General features: G+C 48.5%; 1 protein-coding gene across 3 annotated transcripts in view; it reads left to right on the top strand.

The window, feature by feature from the left end:
• na (sodium leak channel non-selective protein na) overlaps window positions 1–21,489 on the top strand; it is a 631,552-nt gene that overhangs the window by 555,938 nt on the left and 54,125 nt on the right. For all 3 annotated transcript variants that reach the window (XM_069314566.1, XM_069314565.1, XM_069314567.1), the window contains exons 28-29: window positions 1,884–2,020; window positions 2,127–2,277. In XM_069314566.1, coding sequence (XP_069170667.1) covers window positions 1,884–2,020; window positions 2,127–2,277 — 288 coding nt within the window. The remainder of the gene's footprint in view (window positions 1–1,883; window positions 2,021–2,126; window positions 2,278–21,489) is intronic.

Genomic DNA, 21,489 nt, shown 5'->3' with positions numbered 1-21,489 from the left:
CTGACTCCCTCTCTTCCTGACTCCCTCCCTCCCTTCCTGACTCCCTCCCTCTCTTCCTGACTCCCTCTCTTCCTGACTCCCTCTCTTCCTGACTCCCTCTCTTCCTGACTCCCTCCCTTCCTGACTTCCTCCCTTTCTGACTCCCTCTCTTCCTGACTCCCTCCCTTCCTGACTCCCTCTCTTCCTGACTCCCTCCCTTCCTGACTTCCTCCCTTTCTGACTCCCTCTCTTCCTGACTCCCTCCCTGCCTGACTCCCTCTCTTCCTGACTCCCTCCCTCCCTTCCTGACTCCCTCCCTCTCTTCCTGACTCCCTCTCTTCCTGACTCCCTCTCTTCCTGACTCCCTCCCTTCCTGACTCCCTCTCTTCCTGACTCCCTCCCTTCCTGACTTCCTCCCTTTCTGACTCCCTCTCTTCCTGACTCCCTCTCTTCCTGACTCCCTCCCTTCCTGACTCCCTCCCTGCCTGACTCCCTCTCTTCCTGACTCCCTCCCTCCCTTCCTGACTCCCTCCCTCTCTTCCTGACTCCCTCTCTTCCTGACTCCCTCTCTTCCTGACTCCCTCCCTTCCTGACTCCCTCTCTTCCTGACTCCCTCCCTTCCTGACTCCCTCCCTTCCTGACTCCCTCCCTTCCTGACTCCCTCCCTTCCTGACTCCCTCCCTTCCTGACTCCCTCCCTTCCTGACTCCCTCCCTTCCTGACTCCCTCCCTTCCTGACTCCCTCTCTTCCTGACTCCCTCCCTCCCTTCCTGACTCCCTCCCTCTCTTCCTGACTCCCTCTCTTCCTGACTCCCTCTCTTCCTGACTCCCTCCCTTCCTGACTCCCTCTCTTCCTGACTCCCTCCCTTCCTGACTCCCTCCCTTCCTGACTCCCTCCCTTCCTGACTCCCTCCCTTCCTGACTCCCTCCCTTCCTGACTCCCTCCCTTCCTGACTCCCTCCCTTCCTGACTCCCTCCCTTCCTGACTCCCTCTCTTCCTGACTCCCTCCCTCCCTTCCTGACTCCCTCCCTCCCTTCCTGACTTCCTCCCTTTCTGACTCCCTCTCTTCCTGACTCCCTCCCTTCCTGACTCCCTCTCTTCCTGACTCCCTCCCTTCCTGACTTCCTCCCTTTCTGACTCCCTCTCTTCCTGACTCCCTCCCTTCCTGACTCCCTCCCTTCCTGACTCCCTCCCTGCCTGACTCCCTCCCTGCCTGACTCCCTCTCTTCCTGACTCCCTCCCTTCTTGACTCCCTCCCTGCCTGACTCCCTCCCTGCCTGACTCCCTCTCTTCCTGACTCCCTCCCTTCCTGACTCCCTCCCTGCCTGACTCCCTCCCTGCCTGACTCCCTCTCTTCCTGACTCCCTCCCTTCTTGACTCCCTCCCTGCCTGACTCCCTCCCTGCCTGACTCCCTCTCTTCCTGACTCCCTCCCTTCCTGACTCCCTCCCTCCCTGACTCCCTCCCTTCCTGACTCCCTCCCTGCCTGACTCCCTCCCTTCTTGACTCCCTCCCTTCCTGACTCCCTCCCTCCCTGACTTCCTCCTATCCTGGTGGTGGTGTACAACGAGTGTCAGGCCAGGCATTTCACTTGTTTATCTCTCAGTGGTAAAGGTTCACATTTTATATTCAATGGCAAGTCGACCATTGGTTTTGGATAGATTTTTAGGCGTCAAACTCTTTATCAGTATACGCTGATTCAGACAAATATCTGGTGGTCCGGCTTCTATTAACATTCTGCCCAGATAGGGATACAACATTATCTGGACACAATTTTTACTGGATTAGGGCATTTCTGGATCGGCGGTCTTCAGATTAGCAAACTTCTACAGTACTGTTTTTATTATTGTTTAACAAATAATTTCCCACATAAATAAATTAAGGAATAAATTTGTTTTTTCACAGGTAAAGTTTATTCTGCGACTATTAAAAGGAAGGCTAGAAGTGGACCCAGAAAAAGACCGATTGCTCTTTAAACACATGTGCTATGAACTAGAGCGTCTTCACAATGGTGATGACGTAACCTTCCATGATGTTCTCAAGTAAGATATTTCAGTTTGGTTACATTAAATATGTTAAAGGAACAGAAATATTTGACTATATATTTTTTTATCATTTTATTACTCTAACCAATAACAAATTTCCCAGCATGCTGTCTTACCGGAGTGTGGACATTCGCAAGTCTCTGCAGTTGGAAGAACTGATGGCCAGAGAGGAACTTGAATATATCATTGAAGAGGAAGTTGCAAAGCAGACAATTCGAAATTGGCTTGACAATTGCTTGAAGCGAATTAGAGCAGTGAGCATACAATATTACATTAATTAGTGTTATGTTTTTATCAATATAATAATAATATATTATGACTGACCTTCCTTTTTAAGGAAAGCCCCGGAGCTATCCAGGTTGATATGTTAATATTAGACTTTGGCATCAGTCAGTGTGAGGGGAGTTCTTAGGCCTACCAGGGACCACGAGCCAGAACCTGGCCCCCTCAGAGAGGCACGAGGAGCAATGGCATATGCTTCCTGGTGGTTGGAAGCATTCTATGTCTGCCATCGACCAGGTCAGGCACCCAGAAAGATAAGCATCCCAAAACAACCCCCTGTTCTGGTTAAGAAATTGAGAATAAAAGCCGAACTAGTGGACAGAACTCCCCAAACAAAAACGAGCAAATGAGCATGACATCACCATGTCGCCGTGCCGCCGTCTGTGCAGCACATTCCTCCCTGGGAGGGGGAAGGGGAGCCCAAGACCCCCAACACCGGCTATTCAAAACCTTTGTTCTGAGGCTGATGCGCTAGGCTGAAGTTGTGTGCTCTGGCTCCGGTTTTTGTCTTCAGCTCTGTGCCCTTGTGGTGTGGTGGCTGTCTCATAGGGGGTGCGCGAGCCAGGAGTATTTCTTAGGGTTCCCTTCCCTAGGTGCCCGGTAAGTACTGCCCTAGGGGCTTGGGTGCCACCTTTCCCAAGTTCCTTGGGTTCTGCCTCCGTTTGGTCGTTTGCTGCTCGGCTTTTGGCCACCCTTTGTGTGCTGGGGTGTTCTGGCTCCCTTGTTCACCTTTGGGTAAGAGGCAGTTTGCACTGGTAGGGGCACAGGGTACTGCACAGCTAGTTTTCACCTATTATGGCAGCCGGCTCTGTTCCGCCTGGGTACGTTGTCCTCTTGTGGGGTTTTCCTTTTGTTTTTGTTTTCCCTGCCTGGTGGGGGGTGGATCTGCCTTTGCTTGGTTGCCCCCTATGTGTATTTTCTGGGGGGGAGCCCCTACGGCTCCCCGGAGCTATCCATGGCTGATATGGATACCCTAACTATTTTGCATCAGTCGATGTGGGTGGAGTTCTAGGCCTACCGGGGACCACGAGCCAGAACCTGGCCTCCTCAGAGAGGCACGGGGAGCAATGGCCCATAGAAATGCACATGCGATTTGGAGCATTCTATATCTGCCATCGACCGGGACAGGCACCCAGAAAGGTAAGCGCCACAAAACAAACCCCTATTCTGGTTAACAACAAAAATCGACAAACGAGTGGACAGAACTCCCCCAGGAAAACGAACTAACAAGCATGACGTCACACGTCAGCTGGCAGCAGCTGGCCCAGATGGCGTTTCACCGTGGGTTTTGAGAGAATGTGCATCTGAGCTCAGCATTCCACTTCACCTGATCTTTCAGGCATCCCTGTGTACAGGAATCGTAGCAGACGTGTGGAAACAGGCTAACATAGTTCCAATCTACAAAAGTGGCAGCAGGGAAGACCCCCTCAATTATAAACCTGTATCATTGACAAGTGTAATAGTGAAAGTATTGGAAAAACTAATCAAAACTAAATGGGTAGAACACCTAGAGAGAAATGATATAATATCAGACAGACAGTATGGTTTTCGATCTGGAAGATCCTGTGTATCGAATTTACTCAGTTTCTATGATCGAGCCACAGAGATATTACAGGAAAGAGATGGTTGGGTTGACTGCATCTATCTGGACCTAAAAAAGGCTTTCGACAGAGTTCCACATAAGAGGTTGTTCTGGAAACTGGAAAATATTGGAGGGGTGACAGGTAAGCTTCTATCATGGATGAAAAATTTTCTGACTGATAGAAAAATGAGGGCAGTAATCAGAGGCAATGTATCGGAATGGAGAAATGTCACAAGTGGAGTACCACAGGGTTCAGTTCTTGCACCAGTGATGTTTATTGTGTACATAAATGATCTACCAGTTGGTATACAGAATTATATGAACATGTTTGCTGATGATGCTAAGATAATAGGAAGGATAAGGAATTTAGATGATTGTCATGCCCTTCAAGAAGACCTGGACAAAATAAGTAGATGGAGCACCACTTGGCAAATGGAATTTAATGTTAATAAATGTCATGTTATGGAATGTGGAATAGGAGAACATAGACCCCACACAACCTATATATTATGTGAGAAATCTTTAAAGAATTCTGATAAAGAAAGAGATCTAGGGGTGGTTCTAGATAGAAAACTATCACCTGAGGACCACACAAAGAATATTGTGCAAGGAGCCTATGCTATGCTTTCTAACTTCAGACTTGCATTTAAATACATGGATGGCGATATACTAAAGAAATTGTTCATGACTTTTGTTAGGCCAAAGCTAGAATATGCAGCTGTTGTGTGGTGCCCATATCTTAAAAAGCACATCAACAAACTGAAAAAGGTGCAAAGACATGCTACTAAGTGGCTCATAGAACTGAAGGGTAAGAGCTACGAGGAGAGGTTAGAAGCATTAAACATGCCAAAACTAGAAGACAGAAGAAAAAGAGGTGATATGATCACTACATACAAAATAGTAACAGGAATTGATAAAATCAACAGGGAAGATTTCCTGAGACCTGGCACTTCAAGAACAAGAGGTCATAGATTTAAACTAGCTAAACACAGATGCCGAAGAAATATAAGAAAATTCACCTTCGCAAATAGAGTGGTAGACGGTTGGAACAAGTTAAGTGAGAAGGTGGTGGAGGCCAAGACCGTCAGTAGTTTCAAAGCGTTATATGACAAAGAGTGCTGGGAAGACGGGACACCACAAGCGTAGCTCTCATCCTGTAACTACACTTAGGTAATTACACTTAGGTAATTACACGAGCCGCGCCGCATGTCTGCGCAGCTCCCCCCTCCCCGGGAGGGGGAAGGGGAAGCCCCAGACCCCCACACCGGCGATCCCCGCCCTAGTTCCTCGGCTGATGGGATAATGCAAGGACGTGTGGCTCCAGCTCCGGTCTTGTCTCAGTGCTGTGACTTGTTTGCAGTGCTGCTCTTACAGTGGTTGTGTGAGCTGGGAGTAGTATTCTCAGGTACTCGGGCTGCATGTGCTTAGGGTCACCTTCCCTGAGTGCCCTGTAAGTACCGCCCTTGGGGCTTGGGGTTGCCTTCCACAAGTCACCTTGGGTCTACCTCTGTTGGCTTTTCACTGCTCGGCGTTTGGCCGCCCCGAGGGTTTGGGGGTTTTACTCCCTTGTTTACCTTGGGGTAAGTGGTAGTTATAGCACTGGTGGGGCGCAGGGTACTGCGTAGCTAGTTTTCACCTATGACAACGGCCGGCTCTGTTCCCTCTGGGTATGTTGTCCACTTGTGTGGTTTTTCTTTTATATTTGTTTTTGCCGGGTAGGGGTCTGCCTTGTGTTCACCCCCCCCCCCATTATATTAGGTTCGTTTGTGTGGTGGCACCCCCTGCTTCGCCCTCGCGAGTGGACGCGTCCCGTGGGTTCAGCTTTAGCAGTTTGCTTGGTAGTTTGGGGCGCTGGTTAGCAGTGCCCTGCCTGGGATAACCCTTAGCAGACCCAGTCTAGGGGCCCTGGGAAACCCCTCGGGGCTCTCGGGTCCGATAGTGGAGACCCTTGCGTCCCCTCTCGCTTTGTGCGAGTTGAGGGTTGCTCTGTTCCTTTGTCTCAGGGTGACTCTCCTTGTTTTTGCCTCCGTCATGCTGCCTGTTGGGTCGGTGACACATTCGACCCTGAGTCCTGCGAGCTGTGTTGCTTGTTCGTGACTCCATTCACCCAGTCTGCTGATGAATTCCGTGGGTGCAGGCAGCTTGCGCATTGCAGGGTAGGATGTTGCAACGCGCTCTGGTTTGTCGCTTCCCCGGATGCCCCGATGCTGCCCCGCTTGTGTATGGACCCAGACTTGGGGGTTTTGGTCGCTTCGGCCTTGGTTCTTCCTAGCCCCCCCGTGTTTTTCCCGCTCCTGCTTCCGGCCCCTACGCATCTGCAGGCTTTAGGGTCGGGGTGGGGTTAGAGGTTCTGAGACTTGGGCAGTTTCGGGGGTTGCCCCGTCCGGGGTAGCTGCGGAGGCATTCGAGTCTGTTCCTCCGGCCGATGCTCCGTGGTCTGACCAGTGGGCCCCATCTCTTTCAGCTCTCTCGGCTGCCCCGGCTTTTTCTTGTGGGGCCGGAGCTTTCGAGGTCGACTCGGCCCCGGGGCCTGGTGTAGAGGCTCCTGGGGTTGGGGAGGAGCGTCCTTGGGGCCTTGGGCTCCATTGCGCCTGGCCTGGATTTCCGTCCTTCTGAGTGGGGCTTACTGTTGTGAGGAGTGGGGTTTTCTTTCCCCCTCTGCGTACGATTTGGGCTTGGGTTCTGCTCCTCCCCGGGTTCGGTTCCATGTCCCTGTAGTTTCTTCGGTTCCGTCTTCCGGAGGTTTTCGGCTAACCGCATCTCTTCGCCTGCGGTGCGGTTGGCCTTTGCGGCTTCCTCCTGTGTATCCCGGAGTTTGCCTCCATACTGGTTCCTTCTGTTCTGGACAGGTTGGGCTCCTTGTAGCCGTTTGGGCTCCTTGTCGCCATTTGGGCTCCTTGTAGCCGTTTGGGCTCCTTGTCGCCGTTTGGGCTCCTTGTAGCCATTTGGGCTCCTTGAAGCCGTTTAGGCTCCTTGTAGCCGTTTGCGCTCCTTTATCGCCGTTTGGGCTCCTTGTCGCTGTTTGGGCTCCTTGTAGCCGTTTGGGCTCCTTGTAGCCGTTTGGGCTCCTTGAAGCCGTTTGGGCTCCTTGAAGCCGTTTGGGCTCCTTGAAGCCGTTTGGGCTCCTTGAAGCCGTTTGCGCTCCTTTGTCGCCGTTTGCGCTCCTTGTCGCCGTTGCCCTCCTTGTAGCAGTTTGGGCTACTGTCGCCAGTTGGGCTGCTTGTCGCCGGTTGGGCTACTTCTCGCCCTGTTGGGCTCCTTGTAGCCGATATGGCTACTTCTCGGCTTGTTGGGCTACTTCTCGGCTTGTTGGGCTACTTCTCGGCTTTGTTGGGCTACTTCTCGCCTTGTTGGGCTACTTCTCGCCTTGTTGGGCTACTTCTCGCCTTGTTGGGCTACTTTTCGCCTGGTTGGGCTATTTTCGCCTGGTTGGGCTACTTCTTGCCTTGTTGGGCTACTTTTCTTTCGCATCCTGCGCATGCGCCGTCGGAGTTTGTTTTGGTTCTGGGCAGTGTGCACACATGTTCTGCATCCATTTTCTCTCGGGGGGGTGGGGCTTCGCCTCTCGCTCTTTTCTTAATCGAATCCGTGCCCCGTTGCTTTGGGGGTGTTCTGGGTGCCGCTGTGGGGAAGTCACAAGGTTTTTCCCTGCGTTGGGGAGCCTCCTTCGCTGCTCCCTTCCTCTCCAGCATGGGCGCCCTGGCCACCTCCGGCGGATACGGACTCGAAAGCTTGCGTCATGGCCCTTCAGCGCCTATGTTCTGCAGGTGAGTTGGTGCGGTTTGGCGTCTCCTTCGTCCTTACGCTGTTTTTGTTTTTGGGAGTAGGAATGGGTGTACATACGTACTTGAGAACGTGGACCGTATCACCCGAGGTGCCTACTGCATGGCTATTAGCCCATACTGGGCAGCTCTTGTTCTCTCCACCTGATTCCTTCCTCGGTTCACGGGTGTCTGCGGGTGGCCTCTTGGCCCTTCCGAGGCGGCTCCTGCCTGTACTCCTCCTGCCCCTCTCCTATGCTTGTCTAACCTTGCTTGAGTCCGGGGCCCCGCCTCCACCTTGTTCCGTAGTGCAACGGTGGGGGTGCCTGTTTGGTAGTAAGTTTTCCTATGTCGGAGGTTTTGTGTTCGCCTCCTTGTGCTTGCAGGGTGGGTTCTGGCTCTTTGGTTCCGCCTCTCCCCTGTTGTTTGCCTGTCGGGCGGATTCTGTGCTTCTTGGGTGCTCTCATCTCCGCTCTTGGGGCTGTGTATGGGGTCAGCCCATGTTGGGCTGCCTAATGTGTTCCTTTGATTGCCTGTTACATTGCACACGTTTCTTCTACCATCCCTGTGGCTCAGTTGGGTGCTCGGTTTCCGCCTGTGTCCCCTTGTGTGCCACTCGTGTAGGATTTATCTATCTTCTTTGTCGCTTCCTCGGGGAGTGTGGTGACGTTTTGCTGCGGTTTTGGTACTGCAGCTGTGTGTCGGGGTTGGTTGTGGCATTATGTTCGGCCCTTCCGTGCTCCCTCTGGGGCTCTCCTTCCTTGCCGGTCTTGCTTGCTGTGCCGGGCTTGGTTTTTCCATGTTCCTTGGATTCTCTGTCTTGTCCTCGCCTCATTGTGCTGGCTGGGGATGACCTTGGGGTCTTCATCTCGCCCCTTTCCTATCCTCCGGTTTCGGTTCAAGTTCCAGAGCCTAGTGGGCTCCCTTCTTTCGTGTGTTTCATGGCTGCCCCGGGGTTTTTATTGACGCTGGGGCTTTGAGGGGACAGCTTGGCCTCGGGGCCTGCAGAGTGGGTTCCCGGGGCTGGGGTGGGGCTAACATGAGGGGCCTCAGGCCCCGTTGTGCAGTTTTGTGGTGTGGGGTTTTTCTGTTCCCCCTCTCTGCACGTGCAGAGGGGGAAGAATTTTTGTTGTTTTTTGTTGTGCCTGTGGGTGTTGAAGGCCATATAGCCCAGAGCAGCCCAGGGGTTAAGGTCAGGATTGGCATTACAGTTCAGAGTTTTAAATATATAGAGTACACTTGAGAGGATGTGCAGTGACTTAATATCTAACATATTCGAAGATTTAAGTAAGAGTGCCGAGTGCTGTCCGGGGTCAGAGTTTGTTATTGTTATAATAGCAGATTTGTGTTGAGTAATTAGAGGACATAGATGATTTTGGGTAGTAGAACCTCAAGCACAAATACCATAATTGAGATAAGGATAGATGAGAGAGTAATAGAGCGTTACCAGGGCAGGGCGAGGTACATAATATCTGATCTTAGAAAGAATGCCATCAGTTTTAGAATCTTTTCTTTGGAGGATCCCCTTCGGCTCCCCGAAGCTATCCGGGCTGATATGAATATACTAGACACTGGCATCAGTCAGTGCGAATGGAGTTCGAGGCCTACTGGGAATTACGAGATAGAACCTGTCCCTCTCCCCCCCCTCCCCCTCAGTGAGGCACGAGGAGCAATTGCCTATAAAAACTCCTGTGTGGTTGGAAGCATTCTATGTCTTCCATGGACCAGTTCAGGCACCCAAAAAGGTAGGCGCCCCTAAACAAACCCTATTTGGTTAAAATATTGTACTGAAAGCCGAACTGTTGGACAAAACTCCTGAAATGAAAAACGAGCAAACGAGCATGATGTCACAACCATCACCACACCGCTGTCTGCACAGCTCCCCCCCCCCCTCCCTGGGAGGGGGAAAGGGGGAACCCTAGACCCCAGTGTCGGCTATCCAACTCGTTAGTTCTGTGGCTGATGTGAGACCTGGGGGTCATGCGACTCTGGCTCCAGACTCTATTCAATGCTGTGCCTTGTGGTGTGGTCCTGTCCTGTAGTGATGTGCAAGCCGGGAGTATTTTCACCAGTACTCGGGTTGCATATGCCTATGGTTACCTTCCCTAGGTTCCTTGTAAGTACAGTATCCACTCAATTTAACGGCCTATATGGGGCTGTACCCTAGTCGTTATTTCCGGAGCTCCATTATTTCCGAAGTTAAGTCGGGTCGGGTAATTTTTCAAGTAACATTCAGGTAGGATATATTTTATACTGTATAACTAAAATTAAATAAAGTTCATTGTGTAATTGCATTCCAATTTAGTGCCACACCGACGATTAAGCTAGTTGTTGGCTGCTGCATGGATGATGTGTGAACATGGTCTGATCAAGCCCAGATGGGTGGGAAAAAATTGATTCATTCCTTTGTATTGCAAAATATTTCATGTATCAATCAGCAAGTTAATATTTTCTCAATAATATTTTAGAGATGTGTTTTGATTTACCCTGAACAGTCTTGTAATAATGTATTTTGTATTGTATGTATTTTTAATGTTACAACACACGCTGTGGCGGCCATGCCATAACAATGGCGATCGAGCCTTGTCACTGAGAGCTAGCCAAGACGAAATATTTTGAGCTCACCTATTCTCTACTGACGATAGAATATACATTTGCAGAGACTAATATGTAGCTTTTGTTGAAAAAAAACAATTAATAATAACAAACAATTAATAATATAGTATCTTGTAATACTATAATAAAATTGGTAAATTGACTTACTTTTAATGAAGCTGAAGATTACGAAGCTGTGAAGATTACGTCATCCTCTGCAGCGCTTGTTTTATATTGTTTATATTGTATACAGGGTACATACTGTATGTACACTTATTTTCAGGCATATTTTAATAGAGTATCCTTCTGTTTCTTGATGTCACTTACTGTACTTTTCCCGATGTTAAACTCTGCTGCTGCTCGTGCATGAGAATATCCTTTATCAAGTTTCTTAATTAACTCCAGCTTCTGTGCAACCGTCAGGTGCTTCCTTTGGGTAACTTTTGGCATTTTGTAAATTAAAAAGAAGATCACAATTACAGTACAGTAATATCCTTCACAATTGAAGCTAGCCGCGCGAGTTCACAGTAAACACTGGGAACACATGGCCTGGCGGAGTACATTCTAGGTCCGTGGGAAAAAAAATACCTAGTGCCTATACTATAAAAGGTATTTAATAAGAAAACAAAGACTTTTGCTTAATATAAACTGTTTCAAAATATTTTATTAATAATAATTTACAATTTTCTTCATTAACCCTTAAACTGCGCAACGCGCCTGCAGGCTCGCGTCTGGTTTGCGCAACGCGCCTCCAGGTATTTTGATTTTTCACGTTCCATTCAAAACTGGCGCGCGGTGACGCGGGTATGGTATGGGTGGGTGGGGGCCCCAGTGATCGTCCGCCATCTTAAAAAAAATCCCAGCATGCCCTGCGGCCGTGGGGAGCCTCAGTTTCACGGCAGCAACCATGTCTGACGCATCCTCTACGAGCTCCCGCTCCACGGTGACCCGCGGTCATGGAAAACGACTCTCTGAGGAGGAAATACGCGATATTTTGTATGATGACAGTGCTCTGGATGATGACCTGGACTATGATCCAGATAAAGACCTAACTCAGAGATCTGATACGAGTGAGGAAGAGACAGAATTGGAAGATGTGGCGAGTGTGTGGGGTACTCGTGCCTCGCCCGGCCTGCCTCGCCGCCCTGGGTCAACACCGTTATCATCACCACCATCATGTATGTCCCCAGACGCTAGTAGTTTATTCAGTGATAGTACATGTGACGAATCATTCTCGGGCTTCAGTGACATTGGCTCCGATACGAGTAGTGTGGACGACCCGAGTATGAGCAGTGGTGGTGTTACCAGGCGGGGTTTTGCTACCTCAGCAACACGCCGCGGCAGGCGGCAGCGTGCCTCACAGCATGTGGACAACGACAGTGGCCCCTCAACATCATTTATTCGTGGTAGGTGTACAGTACGTAAATCTGCCTCAGCGCCTAGCATACCCTCACGCAGCTCCAGCAGAAGCAGCGGACGACGTAGCCGTAGTTTTGGTGCTCGTGGTGGTGTTGGCCGTGGTGTTGGCGCCAACACCAAACCCCCTGGTGTACTTGTGTGGGAGGATTGCACCACATTTGCCCCTCAAATACCAACATTTGATGATAGCGATTTTGGTGTTACACCATTATTCCCATATACTGGTGATGATATGGCAGACATGGAATATTTTCAGGCATATTTTGACAATGTATTCATGACGCATCTTGTGACTGAGACAAACAGGTTCGCTCACAGCCTCATAGACGAAGGCATTTTACCTGCCTCACGGCTCACACGATGGAAGGACACGACAATCAACGAAATGTACGTGTTTCTGGCACTCACCATGATGATGAAGCACTCTGAGAAAGCTGTCATCCAGGAATATTGGAGCAAAGACAGCCTTGTTCCAACGCCTGTGTTCAACCGGTACATGTCGCGTGATAGGTATCTCTTGATTCTCAGGTGCCTGCATTTCGAGAATAATGCAAATGAGGACAGACACGACAGACTGTGGAAAGTACGGAAAATGTTCAGTGACATGAGAGGGAAGTTCAGGGATTATTTTGTACCTGGACAGAATGTGGTTATTGACGAGTCGCTTGTACTGTTCAAGGGGCGACTGGCATTCAAGCAGTACATTCCATCAAAGCGGCACCGATTTGGACTGAAGTTTTTTGTGCTATGCGACTGTGAGACTGGTATTGTCTTGGACATGATATTATATTCTGGTACAGACGTCGACATACCGGCTCAAGATGAACACGGGTTCTCTGGCAGTGTTGTAAAAACCCTGATGGAACCGTTGCTGAACAAGGGGCATGTACTGTACACCGACAACTATTACACCAGCCCCTTATTGACCAGATACCTCCTTGCCCACAACACCGGCGTATGTGGCACTGTGAAGAGCCATAGGAAGGAAATGCCAGTGTTCGGTATAGCTATAGCCGTGGGTGAGTGCCAGCTGCGCAAGTGTGACAATACGCTGTCAGTGCGGTGGAAGGACAGACGCGAGGTGAATATGCTGAGTACGATTCACACCGGTGCCATGTTGGACAGTGGGAAAGTCCACTTTCAGACACGCAACACCGTGTATAAGCCAGACTGTGTCATAGACTATAACGTGAACATGCGCCTCGTCGATAAGTGTGACATGATGCTTGGTGGAGTGGAGTGCGTGCGCAAGTCTGTGAAGTGGACTAAAAAGTTCTTCTTCCACCTGATGGATGTTGCAGTGCTCAACTGCTTCAATATGTACTTAGTAAAATCTGGCAGGAGACCGTCTATACGTACATTCAGTGCTGGTGTTGTGTCACAGCTGCTAGTAAAGTATGGCAAGGAGGGTTCTGTTGTACCGCGCGGATTGCAAGCAACAATGCCACATGCAGCTCCAGACAGATTGAGGGGTAATGAGAACTTCGGAGTACATATGCTCGAGTATATGCCAGGCACAGCATCACGGGAGAAGGGTAAACGTGCCTGTATAGTATGCAGGAACACTACCCGCAGAGAACAGAAACGAAGATGTATCAGCACCTGGTGTGTGGAGTGCAAGGTGCCACTCTGCCCCGTTGGCTGTTTCGCAGCATATCACACACTCGCGGAGTACTGAGTGTGTTTATGGTGTGTGTATATAGTGTGTGATACTGTACAGTGTGTATATAAAGTGTAAATATAAATTTATTTGGCATGATACATTGGAAATTGTGCAGGATAAGTGAACTTGTTTGTGATGCACGTAACACAGTGTCTACGGACAGTACGGATGTTGTACTGCGATATTATAGTGTACGTGTTCATTATACATTGAATTGGCACATAAAAACAATGAAAATGTATTGGGAAATGTGCGCAATAAATGAACAAAAATATATTCGCGGCAACTCGCGCGCTCCGCCCCGAGCGCCCCACCGCCTCTGAGAGCTTACACCACGGGCGCACGGGGAATGATGACGTCACGCCCCAACTTCCAGACCCCATAGCACCCAAAGTAAGTACAATTTCAAATTTTTTTTTACATCCCATACTCAGGGAAGGGTTTTTGACACTTTAAAAAGAAAAAAGAATTTTTTCCAGAGAATTTATTTCCTGCGCACTGCGGGGGTGTCACATTTGGAGGCAACGCAGTTAGGGGGTTAAAGTGAATCATTTTAAAATAAAATTAAGATGTAATATATGACTGGACGATCCAGGTCGGTGGCCTGGTCGCCATGTGAGGGGACGCTGATGCCAAAACAAACCCAATACCGACCGTCGGTAATATCGACCGCAGACCGGTATAGCAGGCTCCAGATACCAGTCTCCCAAACCGGTCGTTAATACCGGCAGATCGGTATAAAAGAGGCCGTTAAATTGAGTGGATACTGTACTACCCTTGTGGCTTAGGGTCATCTTCCACAAGTTGCTTGGGGGCTACCTCCACTGAGGTCTTTTATTGCTCGTTAATTGTCCGCTCTTGGAGTCAGCTGGGGTGTTTTGTGCGCCTCTGTTCGTCTCTGAGTAGGTGGTGATTTTGTCACTGGTATTGGTACTGCATGGTACTGTGTAGCTGTTCTTCACCTGATATAGCGGCCGGCCTTGATCCGCTTGGGTTCGTTGTACTCGTACGGGGTTTTTCTTTTTTTGTTTTTGTTTTGTGGTGGAGGGTCTGCTCTTGGTGTTGTTGACACTTACATATATTGTATTCTTGGTGGCCCTCCACTAGGTTCCCATGTGTGTACACCTCCCGTGGGTTCAGCTATTAGTTGTTTGCTTGGTAGTATGGGGTGCCGGTTAGCAGTACCTTGCCTGGGCTTTCCATAGCAGAACATCTAAAGGACCTGGAAAACAATATTGGGGCTCAGTGGATCAATGGAAGCATCTACTGGGTCTCTTCTTGCTTCGTGTGAGTTTTAAGGTTGCTCTGTCCTCTTGTCTCTGGGTGACACCTGTCACCTGTTTTGCCACCATCATGCTGCCCATTGAGTTGGTGACACCTTCGACCCGGAGTCCTGCGAGTGGTGTTGCTTGCTTGTTCTCCAGATCACCCAATCCACTAATATTGATCTTAGGGTGCAGACAGCTTCTGCATTGCATGCAGCTTCTGCAAGTTGCTGCAGCGCGCTAGGTTGGTTGCTCGCCCGAATGTCTGAGACTGCCCTGTTTTGGTTATAGGGTCTCGGACTTGGGGGTGTTAGTCAGTTTTCATCCGTGCCCCATGTCCTTCCGCTTCTGTTATTTATTTATTTATTTATTTATTTATTTATTTATTTACAAGAAGGTACATTGGGTTTGTGAGAGTACATAGCAATGATGTCTTTACATCCTTGTAAAACCACTAGCACACAGCATTTTGGGCAGGTCCTTAACCCTTAAACTGCGCATGGCGTATATATACGCCCTGAGTAACATGTCCCACAGTGCGCATGGTGTTTATATACGCCATAGGGTGCCAGGCCTGATTCAAATGGCCCGCGGCTACACGGGGTTCACAGTAGCTTCCTCAGGGCTCTTGTAAACAGACGCAATTTTAGAAAAAAATCGTGGGCAATATTCTCAGGTGTGAGAGGCACAGTACTGTTGGAGCAACCAAGGCTGGCGCACGCAGCATAAGTGAACAGCATTGCTGTTCAGCTTGTGACCACAGCATCGCCGAAAAATGTCAAAATAAATATATAATTGTTATTATTTAGTAATGACAATATTACAGATGACCCATGACTGTGATATAAATAACCAGGGTTGTGATAATAGCAGGATTGTTGTAATAATTAGCGCTGTTGGAGGAGTGATGCTGAGTGACGGAGGGAGACAGCATCGTTTACTGACTGTTTGGCTACCTGTTATTGTTTGCATTCACCATACCAAGTCAGTGGTTCTCTATGGTGAACACAAATGTAAATACTTATATATAATGTGTGTAACAGCAAAAGGATTATGCTGGGAGGAGCCATATGGGTGACGGAGGTGACGTCGTCTGCACGATTTGTCAAGCTGTTTAGAAGGTGGCCACTATGCCCTTTGGGGGCACTACAAGCTTAGATGTACAGTTACGGTGCATAAAACATGTAGATACTTATATATAATATGTGTATATAGGGTAATAACACTGCAAACAGTATTGTTGGGGGAGAAAGTTTAGTGCGTGTGACCTTGAATGAGTGAGGGAACCGCCAGCCGCCATCTGTGTATAGCGACGACTCTTAGTACCTGAACTAACTATATCAGCTTAGCTGTACAGTTGTGGTGAACAAAATATATACATACTTATATATAATGTTTGTATATAGTGTAATAACACCACAAATGGTATTGTTGGGGAAGAAAGCTTAGTGCGTGTGTTGAGGGAGTGACAGCGAGTGGCTGGCTGGTGTGTGGCGGTAACTCCTCGTTGCTTTTCGACTCTCAATACCAACTTAGTGGCTCGTTATGGTGACCAAAACATGCAGATACTTATATATTATCTGTGTATAGAGTGTAATAGCAGCAAAACTATTTGTTTATTGTTTTATAAACATAATAATTGAATCACTAATATGCACATCATACTTTTGAGTATAGCGATTATTCACCACTTTTATTATATAAATATATTACAATACACACTATTGAATAATATTACTGCAAAAAAACTAAGAAAAAATCAATCGGAGACATTGAAACAATTAGGTAATAATATCTTTGTGGCAACTCCCACCTGTCAGCGCGGGTGACGCTGACCGGGTCTGACGACTGCTCTGTCAACGCCCACTTTTTGCCAGACTTCCTCGGTCAATTGCGCCCAAAATATGTCACCTACTATTTTTTTTTTTTTCCCATGCTCAGGGGACACAAATTAACATGTTTAGAAGACGAAAAAAAATTTTGAATTTTTTTTTTTTCTTGTGCACAGGGGTGTAAATGTCCCCAGGACCCCTGAGCAGTGTAAGGGTTAATCTAACAGATAATTTTAAATAGGTAAATTCTAGCAAAATTTAAAAAAGTTTACAGGTACATTGTAAGAAAATTTGACAAAGATTAGTAGGTACATTAAAGTAAGATAAAATTTGAGAGTTATAACAGGTACTGTCTCTACTCGATCATCCGGACTATATGGGAAGGACCCCCAGCCGGATTATCACATTTTTCGGATAATGGTACTTTTTCACCTACGAGTCCAAAAGTGACCATTTTCAACTATTTTTATACTACAAACAACATAATTTGAATTGCCTTGCCACATACAATTATTAAATATTCAACTAGAAACCTCAACTTACCTTGTTGGTGTTCGTCTTCTTGATTGATGCCACACATCTTGAAGTTAAAAATTCTTAACAATTTACGTAACCTATACTAACACAACACTAAAATTAACACTTAAAATTACTGTACAGTTCATTAAGCTAAGTTAGTTTTGACTGCCAGCTGCTGAAGCCTCACTGGTTGAGGGCATTTGGGTTGCCTGTGAGGCCTCACTTGTTGAAGGCGCTTGCTTGCACCTCACTTGTTGAAGCGCTTGCATGCCCTCACTTGTTGAAGGCGCTTGGCTTGCCTGTGACGCCTCACTTGTTGAAGGCGCTTGGCTTGCCTGCGACGCCTCACTTGTTAAAGGCGCTTGCTTGCGCCTCACTTGTTGAAGGCACTTGGCTTGCCTGTGGCGCTTCACTTGTTGAAAGAGCTTGGCTTGCCTGTGGCGCGTCACTTGTTGAAAGCGCTTGGCTTGCCTGTAATGCCTCACTTGTTGAAGGAGCTTGGCTTGCCTGTGGCGCCTCACTTGTTGAAGGCGCTTGGCTGCCTGTGACGCCTCACTGGTTGAACAACACGTAACTTGTCTTTAATTGCTAGGACAATCTTCTTCCTCTTAACACTTCCAGAACGATTGATGCTGCTACCAGACATATTCTTGGCCAAAAATGTTCAAAGTTACTATGAAAACTAAGAAAGTTATTTAAAAAAATATTTCACTAATGGCGCAACACTGTGAGGCCGCACTGGTTGAGGTGTATAACAGTGACTTGTCTTTAATTGTTAGGACAACTTTCTTCCTCTTAACACCTCCAGAACAATTGATGCTGCTACCAGACATAGTCTTGGCCAAAAATGTTCAAAGTTACTATGAAAATAAAAAAGTTATTTAAAAAAATATTTCACTAATGGCGCAGCACTGTGTATAACACGAGGGACGGACGCACATGGGTTGACCAGTGTTGGACGGGTCCACTTGGGGTGGGGCAGCTATAGCACGTTACATAGGTCACCAGGAGGAAAAAAATTCACAATATTTTTGAAGGAAACTTCAGCCTGTGCACAATGCTTTTAGGAAACTTATTTATTTGTTATTACATAATTACTAGTACTTATTTCATTTGTTTTTGGCTATGATTAATTGTTCTAAAATTAATGGTAATTCCTGTACCCAGGTGGTCCCTCCTGACGCACCCCTCCCACCCTCCCAACACCACCCCCCTCCTCCACCATGCGTCTAGAGCCACAGACGGGATTAATATGGTATGGCCGTATTTTCATCCGGCCAAACCAGCTTTTATCCGGTTCCTGTGGCCATTTTGGCCGGATATTGTGATAACTTTATTCGATCACGATTTTGGCCGTATAAAGGCGTTTTCCGGATGTTTGAATCCCGGATAATTGCGGGGTTACAGTACATTGTTGCATAACTTGAGGATTATTTCAAGGGATATTGCAGTAAAATATGTGTTCACTTTAACAACCATGATATAAAATGATAGCAATGATTACAGTGGTAAAGTTGTATGGCCTAGGTACATATATTGGGGGATTGGGTAGCACTATATACAGTGCGAGTTTCAAGCAATAGGTAAGAAACTATGAAGATGAAATTAGGTACTTTCTGGGGGAAGCCCCTTCGGCTCCCTGGAGGTATCTAGGCTGATACTGAGTATTAGCTTTGGGCATCAGTCAATGTACATGGAGTTCTAGGGCTACTGGGACCACGAGCCAGAATCTGGCCCCCTCAGAGAGGCGCGAGGAGCAATGGCCTATTAAGACACCTTATATATAAATTAGAAGTACTCTATGTCTGCCATCGACTGAGTCGAGCACCCAGAAAGGGCGCACCAAAACACCCCCCCCCCCATACTGGTTAAGAATCAATACCAAAGCCAAACAAGTGGATAGAACTCCCCATAAAAGAAAAACGAGGAAACGAGCATGACGTCATCTCGTTACGAAAGCGCTGCCATTTGCTCAACCCCATCCCCCTCGCCGGGAGGGGGGACAGAATACCTAGACCCTCCTCCGGCTACCCAAGCCTGCTAATTCTTGGCTGATGTTGGTGGGCTTCAGTTGTATACCTCCAGCTCCGAAATTTCTTCTCTGTTCTTGCCAATGTTCGGTGGTGTACGAGCTGAGAGTATATTCACAAGTACTGGGGCTGACATTCCGGCGCTCAGCCTTTAGAGGTCGAATAGGGTTCTGGCCGCTCGCTACCTGGGCAGTGTCCCTGGGCCTGGTCGGGCCTGTGTTGCATTGGGTCGGCAGTTACAGCCAGTTGTCTTGACTTTACTTTGAGATGTGAGGAACAACTGCCACCTGGGTAAGTCCCTTTTCTGGGGGAAGCCCCGTCGGCTCCCCGGAGCTATCCCAGGCTGATATGCTAATGTCAGACTTTGGCATCAGTCATGTGTATGGAGTTCTTAGGCCTACCAGGGACCATGGGCCAGAACCTGGCCCCCCTCAGAAGAGGCAAGGGGAGCAATGGCCTATAGAAACCCCCGTGTGGTTGGAAGCATTCTATGTCTGCCATCGTCAGGCACCCAGAAAGGTAAGCATCTCAAAACAAATAACTATTCTGGCAAAATTATTGCTACCACAAGCCGAACAAGTGGATAGAACTCCCCTAAAAGAAACAAGCAAACGATCATGACGTCATATGTCGCCGCGTCGCTGTCTGTGCGGTTCCCCCCTCCCCAGGAGAGGGAAGGGGTAGCCCCAGACCCTTCACGTCGGCTATCCACCCTCAGTTCTCAGGCTAATGCTAGAGGCAGAGGCCGTGTGCTTTGCTCCAGAGTTTTTCAGTGCTATACTGATTGTGTGGTGGTTGTCTTCCAGGGGTGTGAAGAGCCAGGAGGTATTCCACGGTACTCGGGTTATCATCCCTAGGTGCCCTGTAAGTACTGCCCTTGGGGCTTGGGGCCACCTTCCACAAGTTCCTCGCGGCCTGCCTTTGTTAGGCCATCTGACTGCTCGGTTTTTCTGCTGCCCTTTGGGTGCTTGGGGGCTTTGTCTTCTTTGTTTACCTTAGGGTAGGAGGCAGTTTGCAATGGTGGGGCGCAGGGTACTGCGCAGCTAGTTGTCACCATTCACGGAAGCGGGCTCTGTTCCTTGGGGTGCGTTGTCCTCTTGCGGGGTTTTGTTTTTCTTTTTGTTTTGTGCCTTGTGTGGGGGTCTGCCTTGCCTTGCCCTTATTGGGCCTGACCTTTGCACAGTTATTTGGTGGTGCCCCCTGCTAGGTTCCCATGAGTGTACATGTCCCTGGGGTTCAGTTTTTCAATTGTTGTTTGGTAGCTTTGGGATTGTTTTGGTAGCAGTACCCTGCCTGGGCTTACCTGGGCGCGAATCCTCTTATTGTAAGCACTCAGGACCCTGGGAATCCCCAAGAGGGTGCTTGGGTTCGATGGATGTGTCCCCGGAGCTCCCCCTCGCTTCATGCGAGTTTGAGGGTTGCTCGGTCCCCTTGACTCAGGGTGACCCTCACAGTTTTTGCCTCTATCACGCTTCCTGTTGGGTCGGTGACACTTTTGACCCTTAGTCCTGTAATTACCTAAGTGTAGTTACAGGATGAGAGCTACACTCGTGGTGTCTCGTCTTCCCAGCACTCTTTGTCAAATAACGCTTTGAAACTACTGATGGTCTTGGCCACCCACCACCTTCTCCCCTAACTTGTTCCAACCGTCTACCACTCTGTTTGCGAAAGGGAATTTTCTTATATTTCTTTGGCATCTGTGTTTAGCTAGTTTAAATCTATGACCTCTTGTTTTTAAAGTTCCAGGTCTCAGGAAATCTTCCCTATCGATTTTATCAATTCCTGTTACTATTTTGTATGTAGTGATCATATCGCCTCTTTCTTCTGTCTTCTAGTTTTGGCATTTTTAATGCCTCTAACCTCTCCTCGTAGCTCTTGCCCTTCAGTTCTGGGAGCCACTTAGTAGCATATCTTTGCACCTTTTCCAGTTTGTTGATGTGCTTCTTAAGATATGGGCACCACACAACCCGTGCATATTCTAGCTTTGGCCTAACAAAAGTCGTGAACAATTTCTTTAGTATATCGCCATCCATGTATTTAAAAGCAATTCTGAAGTTAGAAAGCGTGGCATAGGCTCCTCGCACAATATTCTTTATTTCTGTGAGTACTGTTGCTTGCTAGTGACTCCATTTACCCAGTCCAATGATGATCTTTTGCGGATACAGGTGGCGCAGGCATTGCATGCGCATTTTAGGTTGTTGCAACGCACTAGGTTGGTTGCTCACCCGGATGCCGTGAGGCTGCCCCGTTTTGCTTATAGGGACTCGGACTTGGGGGTAGGGGTCACTTTGACTTTGGTCCATTCCGCGTCCCCCTCGTCCTTTCCCTTCTGTGGTTCGTTCTGATCCCTCCCCCCCCCCCCTGCTTCCAGCTTCGAAACGTCTGAGGGTTTCAGAGTCGGGGCAGGGTTTAGATGGTCTTGAGTCTCAGACGGTCTCGGGGGATGCCTTTTACGGTGTGGCGACGGAGGCCTTCGAGCCCGATCTCCCAGCCGAAGCCTCTGGGTTTGAACAGTGGG

This window comes from Procambarus clarkii, chromosome 79 (genome assembly GCF_040958095.1).
Source record: "Procambarus clarkii isolate CNS0578487 chromosome 79, FALCON_Pclarkii_2.0, whole genome shotgun sequence".
In the NCBI taxonomy this organism is placed as follows: domain Eukaryota; kingdom Metazoa; phylum Arthropoda; class Malacostraca; order Decapoda; family Cambaridae; genus Procambarus; species Procambarus clarkii.
Note: the sequence above shows the minus strand (reverse complement) of the source record. Positions and strands in the feature narration are given on the sequence as shown.